This window comes from Chiloscyllium plagiosum, chromosome 9, assembly GCF_004010195.1.
Source record: "Chiloscyllium plagiosum isolate BGI_BamShark_2017 chromosome 9, ASM401019v2, whole genome shotgun sequence".
Taxonomy (NCBI): Eukaryota; Metazoa; Chordata; class Chondrichthyes; order Orectolobiformes; family Hemiscylliidae; genus Chiloscyllium; species Chiloscyllium plagiosum.
In genome coordinates this window covers 70,653,944-70,674,864 of record NC_057718.1, presented here as the reverse complement: position 1 = coordinate 70,674,864, position 20,921 = coordinate 70,653,944, and the positions used below count along the sequence as shown (strand labels likewise).

Below are 20,921 nucleotides of genomic sequence, written 5' to 3'. Positions count from 1 at the left end.
ATCCACAACTCCACCAATCTTTGTATCGTCTGCAAATTTACTGACCGACCCTTCGACTCCCTCTTCCAAGTCATTAGTAAACATTACAAACAGCAGAGGACCCAGAACTGATCCCTGTGGAACTCCAGTTGTAACTGGGCTCCAGGCTGAATATTTTCCATCTGCCACCACTCTCTGACTCAACCGGTTAGCCAGTTTTCTATCCAACTGGCCAAATATCCCTCTAATCCATGCCTCCTGACTTTCCGCATAAGCCTACCATGGGGAACCGTATCAAATGCCTTACTAAAATCCATGTACACTACATCCACTGCTCTACCCTCATCCACATACTTGGTCACCTCCTCAAAGAATTCAATAAGACTTGTAAGGCAAGACCTACCCCTCACAAATCCGTGCTGGCTGTCCCTAATCAAGCAGTGTCTTTCCAGATACTCATAAATCCTATCCCTCAGTACCCTTTCCATTACTTTGCCTACCACAGAAGTAAGACTGACTGGCCTGTAATTCCCAGGGTTATCCCTATTCCCTTTTTTGAACAGGGGCGCAACATTCACCACTCTCCAGTCCCCTGGTACCACCCTGTTGACAGTGAAGACAAAAAGATCATTGCCAACGGCTCTGCAATTTCCTCTCTTGCTTCCCACATAATCCTAGGATATATCCCGTCAGGCCTGGGGGACTTGTCCATCCTCAAGGTTTTCAAAATGCCCAACACATCTTCCTTCCTAACAAATATCTTTTCTAGCTTACCAGTCCGTTTCACACTCTCCTCTTCAACAATACGGTCCCTCTCATTTGTAAATACACAATACGGTCCCTCTCATTTGTAAATACATACAAATACACACATACATGTGCCAAGTAAGACATAAAACATTTGACAGCCTATGGTGATGAAGATGTTAAACGCCAACATGATATTAGACAAGATTCCAACATGTGACAGTTCTGCCAGAGCCCAACAATCTATATTACAGACTATTTAAGGAAGTGGCTTCAGGAATAGTGATTAAATTGGTAGTCATCTTTCGAGATTCTTTCAAATCTGGAACAGTTTCTATGGATTGGAAGGTAGCTAATGTAACTTCACTATTTATAAAAAGGAAAATGAAGAGAAAATAGGGAATTACAGACCAGTTAGCTTGACATCGGTAATGGGGAGAATGCTAGAGTTCAAAAGCTTAATTAGCAGAGCATTTGAAAAACTTGAAGAATCTACTGGAATTTTTCAAGTCGTGAAGGGGGAACCAGTGCATGTGGTTTACTTGGACTTTCAGAAGACTTTTGAAGGTCCAACATAAGAGGTTAGAATATAAAACTAAAGCACATGGGTTTTGGGGTAGTATACTAACATAGATAAAGAATGGCTGGCAGATAGGAATCAATGAGTAGAAATAAATGTGTCTATTTCCAAGTGGTAGCCAATAATTAATGGGTTGCTGTAATGATCAGTGCTAGAGCTCTAGCTATTCACAAATGCATTAATGATTTGGATGAGAACATAAAATGTAGTAGATCGAAGTTTGCAGATCACTCAAAGCTGGGTAGGAGGGTGGACTATGAGGCAGATCCAATATCCTTGCTTACTGTGAGATGTTCTCATGCTGTTGGGGAGGTATAAATTTATTTGGCAGGGAGATGGGGCACACATCTGATAGAAAATCAGAAGCAAGGTCCAATCCGATGTAGAAGGAATGCTAGGAGAGTGCAATAGGTGGAGAAGACATTGAGAGGATAAGACACATGAAAGGTCCGGAAAGCTAAATTGAATTTTCTTGCTGGAGCTTGACTGGTAAGGCAGATGTACTTAGAACATTGATCTGCATGTGGAAATATAATATTGTTGCAATTGCTGAGATGTGGTTGAAGGAAGGACAAGACTGGCAGCTCAACTTTCCAGGGTATAAAGATTTCAGGCAGGGAATAAAGAGAGGTGGGATCATTGCATTATTAATAAGGGAAGCTATCACTGCAGTAATGAGGGAGGACATTATGGAAGGATCTTCAAATGAAGCCACTCTGGGTAGAACTCGGAAATTTTAAAAAAAAAGTGTGATTAACTTGCTGGATTGTGCTACAGAGAGAGAGAGGAGCAGATATGTAAGCAAACTACAGGAAAATGTGAGAAACAGGTTATAGTTACAGGGCCCTTCAACTTTTTTAAAATTAGATTCCCTACAGTGTGGAAACAGGGCCTTCAGCCCAACTAGTCCACACCGACCCTCCGAAGAGTAACCCCCCCCAGATCCATTTCCTTCTAACTAATGCACCTAACACTATGAGCAATTTAGCATGACCAATTCACCTGCCCTGCACATCTTTGGACTGTGGGAGGAAACCAGAGCACCCAGAGGTAACCCACACAGACAAAAGGAGATTGTGCAAGCTCCACACAGGCAGTCACCCAAGGCTGGAATTGAACCTGGGACCCTACTGCTGTGAGGTAGCAGTGCTAACCACTGAGTCACTGTGCCACCCCAAACTTTACTAATGTAACTGGGATATCTTTAGTGTGAATTGATCAGATGAAGTGGAATTTTAAAATTGTATACAGGAGAATTTTTGTGCCAGTATGTAGGTAGTTCTACAAGAGATAGGGCAGCATTAAACCTACTCCTGCAGAACAAAGCCCTCAAGTGGTTTAAGTTTCAGTGGTGAGCATTTTGAGGATAGTGACCAAAGCTCTGTAAGTTTCAAAGTCACTCTAGAAAGGGATAAGGATTGTGCACAAGTTTAGTGTCTAAATTGCAGTAAAGCCAATTTCAATATTATTTGACAGGATCTGGCAAACATAGATTGGGAGTAGCTACATTTAGAAAATGGGACTCTTTTAAAAGTAGTACAGTGATAATTCAGGGCTGAGTGAAAGGCAGGGGCACAAGTCCAGGAAAGCATGGATGTCAAGGGATATCTGAGTTTGATAAAGAAAAAGAAAGAAACACATGTCAGGTACAGTACATTAAAAACAGAGGAAGCCTTTCAAAAGTATAGAGAGAGTTGGAGATTTCCTAAGAAGAAAACTATGATGTCAAAGAGGGGCCACAACCTAAGACTTATTATGAGTTAATGAAGAGAAGATTGCCAAGGAAAGGATGGGATCTATTTGAGATCAAAGGCTCCAACCTTTGCTTGGAGTCAGTGGATGTGGGTGAGATATTAAATAAATACCTCTCAGTTGTATTCACAGACGAGAAAGACATTGTAGCTGAGAATTTCAGTTTGGATAGTAAGGTCCTAGATTAATAAATGTTTTAATGGGCATACAGGTGCACAAATCCCCAGAGCCTGATAAGATTTATCCCAGGCTGCAATAGGAGCAAGGATGGAGATTGCTGGGCCTCTGATGGGAGTAGTTGTAACCTCGCTTGTCACAGGTAAATTGCCAGAAGGATAGATAAGAGGGTTCCTTTATTCAAGAAGGGCAACAGGGATAGGCTAGGTAATTACAGATCACTTAGTTGGAACTTAGTGGTGGAGAAATTATTGGGAAATAATTGAAGGATAGGATTAAACAATATTTGGAAAGGCAGACATTGTTTAAAGATATTTATTAAAGGGAGAAACTGTCTGTGTTTTTTTTTGAAAAGGTGACTAAATACATTAATGAGAGTAGTGCAGGTGATGTGGTTTACGTGGATTTCATTCAAGCCTTTAACAAGTTCCCACATGGAAGGCTGATCCAGAGTCTATGGGATCCAAGGCAATTTGGCAAACTGCATTCAAACAGGAGACAAAAAGTGATGGTGGAAAGTTGATTTTTGCAATTGGAAGCCTGTGGCAAGCAGTGTACTACAAGGTTCGGTGTTGTTTATTGTTTACATTAGCAACTTGGATGTGAACATAGAAGGTATAATAGTAAATTTGCAGCTGACATGAAAATTGATGGTGTTGATAGTGAGGTAAATGGTCTCAGGCTTCAGTCTGATATTCATCATCTGGTAAATTGGACGGTACAATGGCAAATGATGATCCTGATAAGTGCAAGGTGATGCATTTTGGTAGTTCTAATAAGAGAAGGGCACATACAATGAATGATAGGCCCTCAGGGAGCACTGAGGAACAAAGGGACATTGGTAGGGAAATACATAGATCCCTGAAGGTGTCAGTCTGTATGGACAGGATAGTGAAGAAAGCATACAGGATGATTGCCTTCATTAGCCGGGCATAGAATGTAGAAATAGAAAGTCTTTTCACAAATTTATAAAACTTTGGTTAGGCCACATATGGAATACTGTGTTCAATCCTGGTTACCACACTATTCAAAAGATGTGATTGCACTGGAGTGGGTACTGAGAAGATTCACCAGGATGTTACTTGGGTTAAGAAATTTGTTATAAGGAGAGAATGGATGGGTTGTGTTTATTTTCCTTGCAGCAGAGGAGGCTGAAGGGCAATCTGACTGAGGTATACAGAATTATGAGAGGCGTGGAGTAGATTGTGAGAATCTTTTCCCCATGGCAGATGTGTCAAAGGCCAGAGAGTATAAATTAAGGTGAGGAGTAAGTAGTTTAGAGGAGATCTGACAAAGAACTTTTTCACCCAGAGCATGGTTGAAGTATTAAACATGCTGCCTGAGATGATATAGGAAGCAAAAAAACTGCAGATGCTGGAATACAAAGTAGACAGGCAGGAGGCTGCAAGAACACAGCAAGCCAGGCAGCATCAGGAGGTGGAGAAGTCAATGTTTCAGGTGTATCCCTTCTTCCTGAAGAAGAGTTACATCCAAAAAGTCAACTTCTCCATCTCCTGATGCTGTCTGACATACTGTGTTCTTGCAGCCTCCTGCCTGTCTGCTTGAGATGATATAGGAAGCAGGTACTCTTGCAACATTTGGAAGAGTACTTAAAATGCCAGGTCATTGTAGGCTTCAGACCAAGAGCAAGTAAATGGGATAAGTGTTGGCAGTTACTTCCACAGTGGGCCGACGAGCCTGTTTTTATGTTGTACAACTATGCGTCAGTGTCATTTGGATAAGTTAAGTGAATGGGCAAATACATGGCAGATTAATTATAATTTCGATAAACGTGAAGTTATCCACTTTGGTAGCAAAAACAGGAAGGCAGATTATTAAATGAATGGTGATAGATTGAGAAAGGGGTCAAGACTTGGGTATCCTTGTGTGCCAGTCGCTGAAAGTAAGCATGCAGCTGTCCTCATCATAAACGAGAACACTTTTAACTCCTCTCATTTTCTTCAGGTCAGAGGAATGGTCATGGGAACACAGGTGGATCCTAGTTATGCCTGCCTCTTTATGGGATACCTGGAACATTTCTTGTTCCAGTCCTATTCCAGCCCGCACCCACAACTCTTTCTCCAGTATGTCAAAAATAGCATGTGTGCTGCTTCCCTCTCTCATCTAGAATTGGAAATGTTTATCGATTTTGCTTCTAATTTCCACCCTGGCTTGCTTTCACCTGATCCATCTCTGACTCTTCTCTTCCCTTCCTTGACTCCTCTGTTTCTATTTCTGGGGATATACTGGCCACTAATACTCACTATAATCCCACCAACTCCCACAATTTCCTGAACTATACATCCTGCTTCCTGTAAAGTTTCTGTTCCTTTCTCCCAGTTCTTCCGTTTCTGTTGCATATGTTCTGATTATACCAACTTTGACAAGGGAGCCTCTGAAATATCCACCCTCTTTCTCAACTGAGGATTCCTCAGCACCATTGTTGACATGGCCCTCAACCACATCCGATGTATCTTGCGCACTTTGGACTTTACCCTTTCTTTTCGTTCTCACAACAGCAATAGGGGTTCCCCTTGTCTTTACCTACCATCCCACCGGCATCCATAAGCAGAAAATCATTAGCAGCCATTTCCATCACCTCATATAGTCCCCCCCTTGTCTGCCTTCCTCAGGGACCATTCCTTCTGGGACATCCAGGTACACACTTTCTTCACTCCCACTTCCACAGCCCCACGGCATCTTCCCCTGCAATTGCTGAAGGTGTAACACTTGCTCATTTACCTCATCCATCCTTAGTATCCAAGTGCCCAAACTTACCTTCCTTGTGAAGCAGTGTTTTACCTCCACTTCTCACAATCGAGTCTACTGCATTCACTGCTCACAATGTGGTCTCCTTTACAATGGGGAAACTATGTCCCTAATGATTTTATACACCCCAATAAGTCTATGCCTCAGCCTCCTATGCTCTAGGGAAAGTCGTTCCAGCCTTTCAGTGTGCAGCAGCAGTAGGAACAGTGAGAGTGAGGACCAAGGGGCTGCCGGGAAGGCAAATTTCCCATTTAAATACTTACCTCGTGGAATCAGCATCCTCCATTTTGCAGCAGCAGCAGGAGCGGTGAGAGTGAGGAGCTGAGTGAGAGTGGTCGAATTGCGCTCTGGGAACTGATATATTTGGGTAGTGGCTAAACCCAACACACTACATGTGTAGTGCCTCTCACCCGCCCATCTCCTCTAACCAAAAAAAGACTGTGTTATGTTGATAAGGAAAGGTTTGTCTTTCTCTTTTTTATTGTGTGCTGGTAAGTGGTGTGATTAGTAATTTTTAAAAATTTCATTTATCTGTTATTTGCTATTATAGTTGGACTAAGTTAAGCTTAAGGGTAAAAATGGCAGGAGATACCAGACCCGTGTTATGCTCCTTTTGCTCAATGTGGGAGTTCAGGGACGTGGCTGATGTCCCTGACTCCTTCACGTACAGCAAGTGTGTTCAGTGCAGCTCTTGTTAGACCGTATGATGGCTCCAAAGCTGCAGATGGACTCACCTTGGAGCATCCACGATGCTGAGGAGGTCGTGGGTGGCACGTTTAGCGAATTGGTCAGATCGCAGATTAGGATTGCTGAGGGAGAAAGGGAATGGGTGACCAAAATGCAGAGAAAGAGCAGGAAGGCAGTCCATGTGTCCCCTGTGGTCACCTCCCTCCAAAGTAGGTGTACTTGTATTGGAAACTGTTTAGGGAGGTGGCTCACCAGGGAAGTCAGCAGTAGCCAGGTTCATGCTGTATAGAAGGTGGGAAAAAGAATGGAAGGGCTATAGTCATAGGAGATTCAACTGTTCTGTGGTCAAAAACGAAACTCCCAAATGGTATGTTGCCTCTCAGGTGCACGGGTCAGGGATGTCTCAGATCGGCTGCAGGACGTTCTGAGGGGAGGAAGAGTGAACAGCAAAGTTTTTGTGGTGCGTAGAGGCACCAATGATATAGGGGGAGATAGCAGATCTAGATCGGTGCAGGTATGGAGGGCCAAAGGGCCTGTTCCTGTGCTGTAATTTTCTTTGTTGTTTGTTCTTTCCTTATAGCTCAATTCTTCCAGTATTGGTAATATCCTTGTACATCTTTTTTGTACCCTCTCCAGTTTAATTACATCCTTCCTATAGCAGGGCAACCAGAATTATATGTAGTACTCCAAATGTGGCTTTACCAATGTCTTGTACAGCTGTAATATGACAGCCTAACTGCTTTACTCAGTGCTCTGACTGATGAAGGCAAACATGCCAAATGCCATCTTCATCACCCTGTCTACCTGTGACACCACTTTCAAAGAACTATGTACCTGCATCCCTAGGTCTATCTGTTCAAGAACACACCCCGGGCCCAACCATTAACTATTTAAGTCCCGCACTAGCTTGTCTTACCAAAATGCAACATCTTTCATTTGTTTGAATTAAACTTCACCTGCCATTCATCAGTCACTGGCCCAGTTGATCAAGACACCTTGTACTCTTAGATAACCTCCTTCACTGTCCACTATAGCACCAATTTTGGTGTCATGTGCAAACTTACTAACCATTCAGTTACTAACCATTCCTCCTATACTCTCATCCAAACTGTTTATATAAATGACAATCCAGCACCAAACCTTGCAGCTGGTCACAGGCCTCCAGTCTGAACAAAACCACCTACCTCCACTCTCTGTTTCCTATCATCAAACCAATGTTGTATCCAATTGGCTAGCCCTCCCTGGATTCCATGAAATGTAACTTTACTAATCAATCTAACATGCAGTACCTTATTGAAGGTCTTGCTAAAATCCACGAAGACAAAATCTACTGCTCTGTCTTCATCTATCTTCTTGGTCACCTCTTCAAAAACCTCAATCCAAATTGTGAGACATAATTTCCTGTGCACAAAGCCATGCTGACCCTCTCCCTAACCAGTCCTTGTCTTTCCAAATGCATGCAGATTCTGTATCTCAAAATCCCCACCAATAACTTAGCCACCACTGATGTGAGTCTACTGGTCTGGAGTTACCTGGTTTTTCCTTGCAGACTTTCTTAGATAATGGCACAACAATAGCCACCCTCCAGTCTTTCAGCACCTTGCCCGTAGCTTTCAATATTGCAGATGTCTCTGCTAGGGCCCTGCAATTTCTTTCATAACTTCCCATCGTGTCCTGGGATATATTTGATCAGATCCTTAAGACTCCCAGCACCTTCTTTTATTTCATGTGGACTCTTTTCATTATTTATTTCCCTGAGTTCCTGAGCTTCTATGTCTTTCTCCACAGTAAATACTGACAAGAAACATATGTTTAGAATTTCATCCATCTCCTGGTCTCCACACATGGACGACCTTATTGATCTTTTAAGAGGGGTCTTTTGTCTCCCTAGTTACTGTTTTGCCCTTAATATACTTATAGAATCTCTTTGGATTCTCCTTTACCCTATCTGCCAAAGCTATTTCACATCCCCTTTTTGCCCTTCTGATTTCCCTTTTAAGTGTACACTTGTATAATTTAAGGGATTCACTTGATCCCAGCTGTCCATACCTGACATATACCTCCTTATTCTTGACCAGAGCCTCAATGTCTCTAGTCATACACTGTTTCGCACTCCTGCCAGCCTTGCCTTTCAGACTAACAGGGACATGATGGCCCTGAATTCTCGTTATCTCACTTTTGGAAACCTCTCACTTGCCAGACATCCCTCTCCCCCAATCATTTTTTTTAAAGTTCCTGTCTAATATCATTACAATTGAATTTGCCCGAGTTTAGAAATTTTCCTTGTGGATCAGGCCTGTTCATTTCCATAAATATTTTAAAACCGAGACTGGTTTGTCTTCTCAAATCTGTAGGCTGAATAAAGTGCATTTTAAGTATTATATCACCTTTGTTCCATGACACAGGCCACAATGGTGACACCAGCTCTTCAAATGAGCACCACTACCTCCTGCCAATGCCCTGCTTTCCCTCATATCTTTGATTCCAGCACTCTTCCAAGCAGTGCACTGCATATTGTAACCATTTGCTGTGTAAAAGTTTTTCTCACTTCACATTTGCTGGCCTGTTATTTTGTCAAACAATGTAACTACTGTTGTTGGGACCTCTAACATCCAAAAGTGTTTTCTGTCCTTGTCCATTTCTTCACTGTACTCATAATGATTCTATGTCTTGATTTTCAGGTTTGAAATTCTTTCTCAAGTTCTGTCTCATCCTTTTGTTTAGTGGTAACTTCTCTCCTTTGCTAATGTTTTCAATAGTTTTTAAAACCAAGTTACTCTGGACTGATTCCTTCCCCACCTTGACTATCTTGAAATAATGTAATTAATGATAAAATCCAAAAATTGGAACAAAGAACATTGTGTAGTTGTTGAAGCTACATCTTTGTGATTCTGAGCTTTGTTTTAGGTATGTGAAGACCTATTTGCTTCCTGACAAATCACCTCAGAGTAAGTTGAAGAGCACAGTGAAGAAGAACTCGGTGAATCCAGTTTTTAATGAAATATTAAGGGTAATTCATTTCTTGATGATAATAGGATATTCCTTCATTTAAACATTTTCAGTTAGCAGTTTTCTTTCCATTGCACTATGGGGGGAGTGCAATGAAGGTTTACCAGATTGATTCCTTGGATAGCCGGATTGATATATGAAGAGAGATTAGATCAGTTAGGACTATATTCCCTGGAGTTTAAAAGAATGAAGGGTAGTTCTTACAGGAACCTATAAAGTTTTAACAGAACTGGACAGGGCAAACACAAGAAGGATGATTCTGAATACTAGAGAGTCCAGACCAGGGGTCACAGTCTAAGTGTATGGGATAGAGACAAAAAACTGCAGATGTTGGAATCCAAAGTAGACAGGCAGGAGCTGGAAGAACACAGCAAGCCAGACTGCATCAGGAGGTGGAGATGTCAACGTTTTGGGTATAACCTTTCTTCAGGACTAGATGTGGGGGTACAGGAGCTACAGACAAAGTGGGAGTTGGGGAGAGTATCAGAATAGTGAGGTACTGATAGGTGAACACAAGTAGGGGGTATGACCTGGTTGGTTGTTGGGAGGAGAAAGTGAGGTCTGCAGATGCTGGAGATCAGAGCTGAAAATGTGTTGCTGGAAAAGTGCAGCAGGTCAGGCAGCATCCAGGGAACAGGAGAATCGACGTTTCGGGCATAAGCCCTTCTTCAGGTTGTTGGGAGGGATGAATCCAGTTGGTAGCTGGAAGAAAGGGTGAGGATGTGGAATGGAAGGGAGGAGACAGGGCTGGAAAGGAAGCTGGGAGATGGTGGGAAGATTGTTTGATACTCATGAACTCAATTTAAGTTCTCCAGGCTCTAGGCTGACCAGGTGGAAGATTAAGTGTGTTCCTCCAATTTGTGGTTAGATTCACTGTGCAGTGGAGGAAGCTGAGGATGGACATGTTGGAGGTAGAATGGGAGGGGGAATAGAAATGGGCAGTGACTGGGAGGTCAGGCTGGCCATTTCAGGCCTGGCGAGGATGCTCTGCAAAACGATCTACATTGGGTCTCACCGATGTAGAGAAGACCACATTGGGAGCACTGGATGCAGTAGACTAGGCTGGAGGTGATGCAGGTGAACCTCTGTCTCAGCTGGAAGGACTGTTTGGGGCCCTGGATTGAGAGCCAGAGACTTTTTTCCCGTGGCAGAAATGGCTATCATGAGGGGGCATAATTTTAAGGTGATTGGAGGAAGGTTCAGGAGAGATGTCAGAGTTAGGTTCCTTAAACCATTTAAATTCTTTAAATGGTGGATGCATGGAATGCAATGCCAACAATGGCAGTAGCGTTAGATACATTAGGGACATAGAACATAGAACATAGAAGAATACAGCGCAGTACAGGCCCTTTGGCCCTCGATGTTGCGCCGATCCAAGCCCGCCTAACCTATCCTAACCCACTATCCTCCATATACCTATCCAATGCCCGCTTAAATGCCCATAAAGAGGGAGAGTCCACCACTGCTGCTGGCAGGGCATTCCATGAACTTACGACTCGCTGAGTGAAGAAAATGAAGGTTTACCAGATTGATTCCTTGGATAGCCGGATTGATATATGAAGGTTTACCAGACATTTAAGCAACTCTCGGATAGCCACATGGAAGATAGTACAATGAAAGGTATATAGGTTAGTCTGATCTCAGAGTAGGATAAAAGGTTGGCACAACATCCAGGGCTGAAGGGCTTGTACTGTGTTGTTCTGTTCTATGTTCTGTGAGGTGAGGGAAGTGGTGTACGGGCAGATGTTGCATCTTTTTCACTTACACGGGTAGGTACCAGGGGATTGGGGTATGTTGGTGGGGAGTGTGGCACAAACCAGGGAGTGGCAAAGGGAATGGTCCTTGTGGAAGGCAGGGAGGAGTTGGGAGGGGAAGATGTTCTTGGTGCTGGGGTCTAATTGAAGTTGGTGGTAGTGTTTGAGGGTGATATGTTTGATGTGGAGGCTAGTGGGGTGGAAAGTGAGTAAAGGGGGACCCTATATTTATAATGTTTGGAGGGGTGAGGAGTTTAGAACTGATCAAGAATCCTCTCCCGTACACTTTTCAAAAGCTCTTCACACTTTCATGCGATATCCTTTACATTGTTCCGACCTAAGTCATTATTTGGGTAATCAAAGTCCCCATTGTTAGCAGTCCATAGCAGAGCACTTTTCACTATTTTCCCTTTAAATTTCCTCTGCTATCTTCTTTCTAACAATGTGGAATGTAGCCAGTAGTTTAATGGTACCTGGATTGTTTCTTAAATCCTCTCTCCTGCTTGATTCCAAAACCAAGGAAGTTTTTTTAGATTAGATTAGATTACTTACAGTGTGGAAACAGGCCCTTCGGCCCAACAAGTCCGCACTGCCCCGCCGAAGCGCAACCCACCCATACCCCTACATTTACCCCTTACCTAACACTACGGGCAATTTAGCATGGCCAATTCACCTGACCTGCACATCTTTGGACTGTGGGAGGAAACCGGAGCACCCGGAGGAAACCCATGCAGACACGGGGAGAATGTGCAAACTCCACACAGTCAGTCGCCCGAGGCGGGAAATGAACCCGGGTGAGGCAGCAGTGCTAACCACTGTGCCACCGTGCCGAAGTTAATGAGACTATTAAGCTGATGAAGAAAGTGTATAAGATAGCAAAACTCAATAATCACCATGAAGGCTAGGATAAATTAAGAATCTTGCAAAATAGGACTAAGACAGAGAAAATAAACTAGGAGATAAACTGGAGAGGAATATGAAAGCTGATATTAAGAGTTTCTTTAAATAAATAAAATGAAAGAGAGCATGGTCAAAGTGAGCGTAGGCCCCTGAGAAAATGAATCTGGGGAGACATATATGGGGAGCAAGGAAATGGCAGAAGAGTTAAATAAATATTTTCCATCACTCATGAACACTAAAGAATGCAGAAGAGGAATTAGTGAAGTAGTATTAGACAAACTAATGGAGCTAAACGCACTTAAGTTGCCTGACGCTAATGACTGGCATTCTAGGATCCTAAATGAGTAGCTACTGAGATAGTGGATGCGTTAGTTGTAATTTTCCAAAGATCATGGATTCTGCAGAAATACAGAGGATTGGAAAACTGTCATTGCAACACTTCAAAAAGAGAGGGAGACAGAAAGCAGGTAACTGTGGGCTGATTTAGCTTAACATCTATTGTTGGAAAAGTATTGGCATCAATTATTAAGGAAATAATAGATGAATAGTTGGAAAATCAATCTCATCAACCAGTCAGCATGGCTTCATGAAAGGGAAATCATATCTGACTAATTTTTTTTTTAGAGTTTATTGAGTAAGTCTCAACAAGTGTGGATGGTGGAAAACCAATAGTTGTGTTGTATTAGGGACTTCCACAAAAGGTTAAGTCATAAGATAAGACCCGTGGTGTTGGCGGTAATGGCATGGTTAGAGAATGGGCAGGAAAAGTGAGTGGGGATAAGAGGCTCATTTTTAGGTTGGTCACCTGTGACCGGTGGGGTTCTACAGGGATCAGTGCTATTTACTATTATATATTAATGATGTGGAGAAAGGAAGTGAATGTAATGTATTGTAGTTAAGTTTGCTGATGACACAAAAATGAGTAGAAAGGTAGGTTGCAAGAGGGATACAGAGTTTACAGAGAGATATTGATAGGTTAAGTAAGCTAACAAAAAGTTTTCAAATGGACTATAATGTAGGAAAATGTGAAATTGTTCACTTTGGAAGGGAGAACAAAAGAACAGAATTAAATGGAGGAAAAAAAACAGCAGAAAGCTGCAACACAGTACTTGGGTATGAAACACAAAAAAACAACACAGAGGCACAGCAGGTAATCAGGAAAGATAATGAATGTCGGTTCTTACTTCATGCGTGTTAGAATGTATGAGTTGGAAAGTCTGATTGCAACTGTACAAGGTACTGGTGAGACCACATCTGGAGTATTGATAGCAGCCTACCTTGTTTAATGTAGGTATAATCCCCAGTATGGAGGGATTGCCACATGAGCAAACATTAAACAGGTTGTGACTTTATTCATTGGAGTTTAGAAGAATGAAAGGTGATCTCATTGAAACGTATAGAATTCTTAACAGTCTTCACAGTGTAAATGGTAAGACGATGTTCCCCCTCGTAGGAGAGTCTACGACCAGAGAGCATCATCTCAGCCAATTTAAGACTGGGATGTAAAGGAATTTTTTCTCTTTGAGAGTTGTGAGTTTTTGGAACTCCTTGCCATAGAGTGTTGGAAGTGGATTAGATTAGGTTAGATTAGATTACATTACAGTGTGGAAACATGCCCTTCGGCCCAACAAGTGCACACCGACCCGCCGAAGCGAAACCCACCCATACTCCTACATTTACCCCTTACCTAACACTACGGGCATTTAGCATGGCCAATTCACCTGACCCTGCACATCTTTGGACTGTGGGAGGAAACCGGAGCACCCGGAGGAAACCCACGCAGACACGGGGAGAACGTGCAAACTCCACACAGTCAGTCGCCTGAGGCGGGAATTGAACCCGGGTCTCTGGCGCTGTGAGGCAGCAGTGCTAACCACTGTGCCACCGTGCCACCCACAAATGTCAAGCATGATAGATCAATCATTATTCTATTGAATGGTGCATCAAGTTTGAGAGGCAGAACCTTCTACTCTTATTTCTATTTCTCTGGTCTTACAGTCTATGTTGTTGATGTCGTTGATATATGTCTGGAACTGAAGATCAGTCTCCATTCCGCCTATAGAGCCACTGATGATTGTATGCCCAAGGAATACTTGCACTACACTTGATCTACCTACTCTAGTCACCATCCACTTGCTACTTCCAGGGAGCGACTTCCCCAGTCTTTACCTCACCATTGCTCTCCTCCTATTCACCACACTGCTCTTTCTTGTTTGTGGGAACAGTAAGTAGTGATGGACAAGGCATTGTGCTGGAGGGAGACAGTGAGGAGTGAGGCTGACTTATATTGTGATCACGGGATTTGAATTGAAATGATCTAAAACATTTAAAAATAAACCCTTTTATTGGTCCTATTCTTTGATGCAAGCAATTACCTGTACATTGCTAACGTAATGTCATAGATACTGCAATTAGGTTGGAATAATTTCTGGGTAATTAAGGTGGCTGTAAACATAACCTTTTCAAAATGCATTCAGTAAGGTGCCACATAAGAAGTAATACACAAATCTGGAATTCATAAGATAGAGGTAGTGTTGAGGTTGGCAGGTTGCATTTAGCAGTATACCCCAAGAATCAGTAGTTGGGCATCAGGAATTAACATTTAGATTGGCATTTAGAAAATATTATAATCTATATTTCATGGATCCAAAACGAATGCCTTCACATTTCCTAACATTAAATTTCATCTGCCATAGCTTTGCTCATTTGTTTAATCTATCAATGCACCTTTGGAACTTATAATTTTCATTTACATAGGTGCATCACTTAGTAAACCACCAAACTCAATGTCACTAGCTATTATAAAGCAAGTTAGCCAAGTTGTTTAATTTTTAAATTTTATATTATATTTTGTATACCATAGTATAATATTGAAAGATCGCAGTTGGACTCAAGGACACTTCAAGTCTCTGTTTGGCACTGTACAATGCTCAAACGGAAAGTGTTTCTCGGGGAATTGCTGATTCCTTTTGGAGATTGGAAATTTGAAGAGAATTTCACTCAGTCATATAACTGGTACCACCTACAAGATAAGGTAATAACAGTGCTTGATCCTGAATTTCTTTGAATAATGTGTGCATACATTTTTGCTCACAGTATTATAAATGTAGGTTTTTAAACAGAAAGGTAAAATTTTCTCATGGTTCAATGATGAGATTTATAAGAATGCCACTGTTCGAACTGTATTTTTAAGCTGAAATGACAGGAGTTATACGACTTGCTTTGAAGTTTAGCTGGACACAAGGCTGGTTGGTTTGGCTTTTAAAGATTAAAGATGGCTCAGATTACTTTACCGGGAGGATGACTGCTGCCTTGGCACCATTTGCTAACAGTGGATATACTGAGATTCTTTAAAGTCTTGGAAGGGTTCTGATAAAGTCACTTTGCAAACAGTTGTACTTTAAATTGTCCACATGCTGCTAAGATAAAGGAAAGTTGGGATTTAAAGACAAGAACATTAAACAGTACAGCATGGTACAGGCCCTTTGGTACACGATGTTGTGCAAAGCATTTATCTTAATTTAAAATCAACCTAACCTACACACCTCCTCAATTTACTGCTGTCCATGTGCTTGTCCAGCAGTTCCTTAAATGTCCCTACTGTCTCTGACTCTACATCTACCGCTGGCAGTACATTCCACGCATCCACTACTCTGTGTGTAAAGAACCTAACTCTGACATCTCCCTTATACCTTCCTCCAATCACCTTAAAATTATTCCCCCTTGTGACAACCATTTCTGCTCTGGGGAAAGGTCTCTGACTATCTATTCCATCTATGCCACTCATTACTTTGTACACCTCTTTCAAGTCACCTCTCTTCCTTCTTTTCTCCAGAATGAAAAGCCTGAGCTCACTCAACCTCTCTTCATAAGACACGTCATCCAATCCAGGCAGCATCCTGGTAAATCTCCTCTGCACCCTCTCTAAAGCATCTACATCTTTTCTATAATGAGGCGACCAGAACTGGACACAATATTCCAAGTGTGGTCTAACCAGGGTTTTATAGGGCTCTAGCAAAACCTCATGGCTCTTAAATTCAATCCCCCGTTACTGAAAGTCAAAACACCATGTGCCTTCTTAACAACCCCATTAAATTGAGTAGAAACTTTGATGGATCTATGTACATGGATCCCAAGATCCTCCTGTTCCTCCACAGTGCCAAGAATCCTGTCTTTAACCCTGAATTCAGCATTCAAATTCGACCTTCCAAACTGAATCACTTTGCATTTATCTGTGTTGAACTCCATCTGCCACTCTCAGCCCAGCTCTGCTTCCTGTCAATGTCATGTTGTAGCCTGCAACAGCCCTCAACACTATCTACAAGACCACCAACCTTCATGTCATCAACCAACTACTAACCCAACCTTCCACTTCTTCATCCAAGTTATTTATTAAAACTACAAAGAGCCGAGGCCCAACAACAGATCCCTGCGGGACACCACTGGTCAACAACCTCTAGGCAGAATACTTTCCATCCACTACCATTTGCTTTCTTTCAGCCAGCCAATTCTGTATCTAGATAGCCAAGTTTCCCTGTATCCCATATCTCTTAAGTTCTCTGAATGAGCCTACCATGGAGAACCTTATTAAATAACTTACTGAAATCTATATACACCACATGCACTGCTCGACCTTTGTCAACTTGTCTCGTCATGTCCTCAAAGAATTCAATAAGGTTTGTGAGGCATGACCTGCTCCTCACAAAGTCATGCTGACTATCTTTAATCAAACTAAGTTTTTCCAAATAACCTTAAATTCAATCTCTCAACATCTTTTCTGATACCTTGCTTTCCACCGGTAACTACCGGTAGTTAGCAGTTTTCACTGCATACAAAGCTGACACTATGCACATTACCATGAAGGTTGAGTTTTGAGTTAAGAAGGATCTAAGATACCCCAATTACCCACAGCTAAGGTTAGTCTGCCAATGTTCAGGAGATGCCAAAAATGTAAGTGGTTTGCCATGTAGTACTGCAGTTCTGAAGAAGGATCACTAAACTCAAAGCATTAATTCTGTTTTCTCTCCATAGATACTGCCAGACTAGAAGAATTATGTAGCTTCAGGTAGAAGTAACCATTTCCATGAACAACTGCACCATGAAAGACATTTCTGGAAATTAAATTTCCAGGCTGCTAAGGGAAAAGATCAGAAGTGAACCCTCAGGTGCAAAGAATCATTTTGGACTGATTCTAGGAGATTTGAATGTTTACTTAATGTGTAATGTGTACTTCATAGATCAATTCAATTGTATTTAAAAGTTATGTTTACAGTTTAAAATATGAATTGCCAACAAAAGTGCTATTTAGTCATATTTTTAGTCTGTTTATTACTGTACACATCTTCAAATATGAAATCTTCCATTATCCATTCAGCTATTAACTGAAGGATCGAATTTTTGAAAGTTATTAGAAGTTTTTACAGGGATCAGAACATGCATTTAATGTATCCATAGTGTAAAATGCTTATATAAATGCTTTACAGTGGTTGTAGCACTATTATTGTCATGAAAAGATTACTAAATCACAACTCATTCCAAATATGTTGGGGCTAAGATCTGCGATTTCTTGAATCCTGCTGTATCAACTCTTTGTCAGGTATGTAAGTAGCCACCATAGTCTCATCAAACCACAGCGCTGCTCTCTCATTGAAGAGAAAGATAACTGATGGTCTAACGTGAAGATCACCACACCTCAGGTAAGGGGAGACTTTGAGAGGAAAGTTTTCTTTGCTAACCTCAGCCAGTGTGGGAATTGAACCCCTGCTGTTGGCTTCACTGTAGACTGCAAACCAGCCATCCAAGCTAATCAGTCCTGTCTGTCATGTAATGGGTATGAAATGTGAGAGGTGAATTGAGCAATATCAGTTGTTGTTATGGCTCACTTAGCAGCATTCTCAACTCTGAATCACAAGTTCTGGGTTCAAATGCCACTCCAGAACAGTATCTGAGACAGACACACAAGCATAGTCCTGGGGGAGTGCTGTACCTTTGGAGGTCTTTTAGATGATATGTTAAACCAAGGCCCCATCTGGAAGGATACAAACAACCATATGGCATTATTTTAGACAATGGTACACTGGTACTTCTCTGTATGCAAACATGTTGCCACCTTTCCTGCAACAGTAATAATAATTCAGATACTTCACTGACTGTAAAGCCTTTTGAGACATCTAGTGGTTGGGAGAAGTACTGTATAAATTTAGATCTTTTTCTCTCATGTTTTGGAAATGAGTTATGATTAGTAATTAATCTCCTTTTATCAAGTCTGCTATTGTAAAGACCATGTCTTTTTATTTTTCTATATTTTCAATTGTGGTTAAAATGGGGAAAGAATTGTTTTCAAGTCCAGGATTGCTGAAGGATTACTGCAGTTTTTGAAAGCAAGTAACCTGACACACATTGTATGTGCTACTTACACAACAACTCTTTGATGTGTAATGTGCTGGCGATCTGGAGCCAAGAGTGTACAAATAGAGATTAAGTCAGCAAAAAGTGTCTAATTGGTCATGCACAAGTGAGCAGTTATTGATGACAAAGGCCTTCATTATCAGCTGAACAGCTTAGGCTATAAAGATAGCAAGGAAACAATAAGATATCCACCTGCTCGGGCTATGTCTGTTCTTTGCAGCAGAATCTACTTCAAGCCTGTAGATAACCAGTTTATTCTTTCTCCAGTTGCTGTAAAGTGTGAAATTTAATTAATGAGTCAAAGACCTTTTATAAGTGTTATCCATTCCCGTGTACCATCCGACAAAGGAAAACTGGAAACAACATTTTAATCAGCACAAGAATCATCTCAACTATCCTCTGAACAGAGATTACTGAATTGCTTTTCCAGTTTTTCTCTCTGCCTAACACTCATTATTTCTTATTTTTGTCTGTATCTCTGTGTGCATGCAAGGGGAAATTTATAAGGGGATTAGAGTTTTAATGCGTAAAGTTACATGCCAATGGTTCATAATTGTTTATTCTGTGACTTGACTCTTTTTATTTTTAATAAATAGTTATTCTTGGTAAGAATAGAAACTTGGTCCGTGCATTCCACCACCCTAAACCTAAAGATCAAGCATATTGGGGAAATTTGCACCATTTTTAACATCTTTAACTTTTTTGGTCATTTTGGGAATGATGGGGCTTGATTTCCAGTGTGTTACCCGAGTGAGGCATAACATCATATATATTTGGAATGAGGTCAGTAGTTTGGTGTCCCACAGCATAAGCATTCTCCCATATATTGGTAAAGAAGTATGAACAGTCTTGAATCAAACTGCATCAAGTTTCATCGATTGTGTTGACATTGAGATGTGTGTATTGTTAAAAGAAATTCAATCAATCTCATGTAATTGGCATGTGGTGTCAGCAGCACTTAACTGTACTGTGCCAATCTGCCCCCATTTAGTTTGATTGGGTTTTGATGCTCAATAACACGGCAACAAGTCTTACCACCACACCCCCCCCAACCCCCCCCCCCCCCCCAACACACACACACAAATTAGAAATGGAGTTTGAACATTGCTGAAGTACACTGTATCAATCTCACCCCATATATAGAACGTAGAACATTACAGCGCAGTACAGGCCCTTCGCCCATTGATGTTGCACCGACCTGTGAAATCAATTTGAAACCCATCTAACCTACACTTTTCCATTCTCGTTCATATGCCTATCCAAATGCCCTTAAAGTTGGTGAGTCTACTACTGGTGCAGGCAGTGCATTCCATGCCCCATTACTCTCTGAGTAAAGGAACTACCTCTGACATCTGTCCTATATCTATCACCCTTCAATTCAAAGCTATATCCCCTCATGTTAGCCATCGCCATCTGAAGAAAAAGGTTCTTATTGTCCAACCTATCTAACCCTCTGATTGCTTTATATGTCTCAATTAAGTCACCTCTAAACCTTCTTCTCTCTAACGAGAACAGCCTCAAGACCCTCAGCCTTTCCTCATAAGAACTTTCCTCCATACCAGGCAACATCCTAGTAAATCTCCTCTGAACCCTTTACAAAGCTTTCACATCCTTCCTATAATGCAGTGACGACACTGTACGCAATATTCCAAATGTGGCCGCATCAGAGTTTTGTACAGCTGCAGAATGATCTCGGTTTCAAAACTCAATCCCTCTACCAATAAAAGCTAACACACCTCATGCCTTCTTAACAACCCTATCAACCTGGGTATGTACCTGGACACCGAGATCTCTCTGCTCATCTACACCACCAAGAATCTTACCATTAGCCCAATAATCTGCATTCCCATTTCTCCTTTCAAAGTGAATCACCTCACACTTTTGCACATTAAACTCCATTTGCCACCTCTGTTCCATATATTCATTCCTTATATTTAGAATGAAGCATGAGCAATTTTTGGAATTTACTGAAAATTTGTTGAATTTACTTGTTTTAATTTTTGTAGTATGCAACAACAATAATTCAAAGGAACCATTGTGTGCAGCCACACAACTCAGAGTGAAAATTTCTCAGTATCAACCTTCTTTCCATATATTGTGATTATGGTATGAATTGTGCTGAATTTATTCCAACGTATTGCGAATAAGATATATGTAGT

The 20,921-nt window shown here is 41.5% G+C and overlaps 1 protein-coding gene across 2 annotated transcripts in view; it reads left to right on the top strand.

Annotated features, from left to right (window-relative positions):
- The window catches only part of sytl3 (synaptotagmin-like 3), a 149,689-nt gene extending 130,397 nt beyond the window's left edge, over window positions 1–19,292 (top strand). The window contains exons 10-12 of one of the 2 annotated variants that reach the window (XM_043696176.1): window positions 9,599–9,701; window positions 15,218–15,388; window positions 17,386–19,292. In XM_043696176.1, the coding sequence (XP_043552111.1) occupies window positions 9,599–9,701; window positions 15,218–15,388; window positions 17,386–17,400 (289 nt within the window). In that variant the 3' untranslated portion in view covers window positions 17,401–19,292. The remainder of the gene's footprint in view (window positions 1–9,598; window positions 9,702–15,217; window positions 15,389–17,385) is intronic. The other variant, XR_006312555.1, reaches the window with a different exon arrangement.
- Window positions 19,293–20,921: the final 1,629 nt, after the last annotated feature.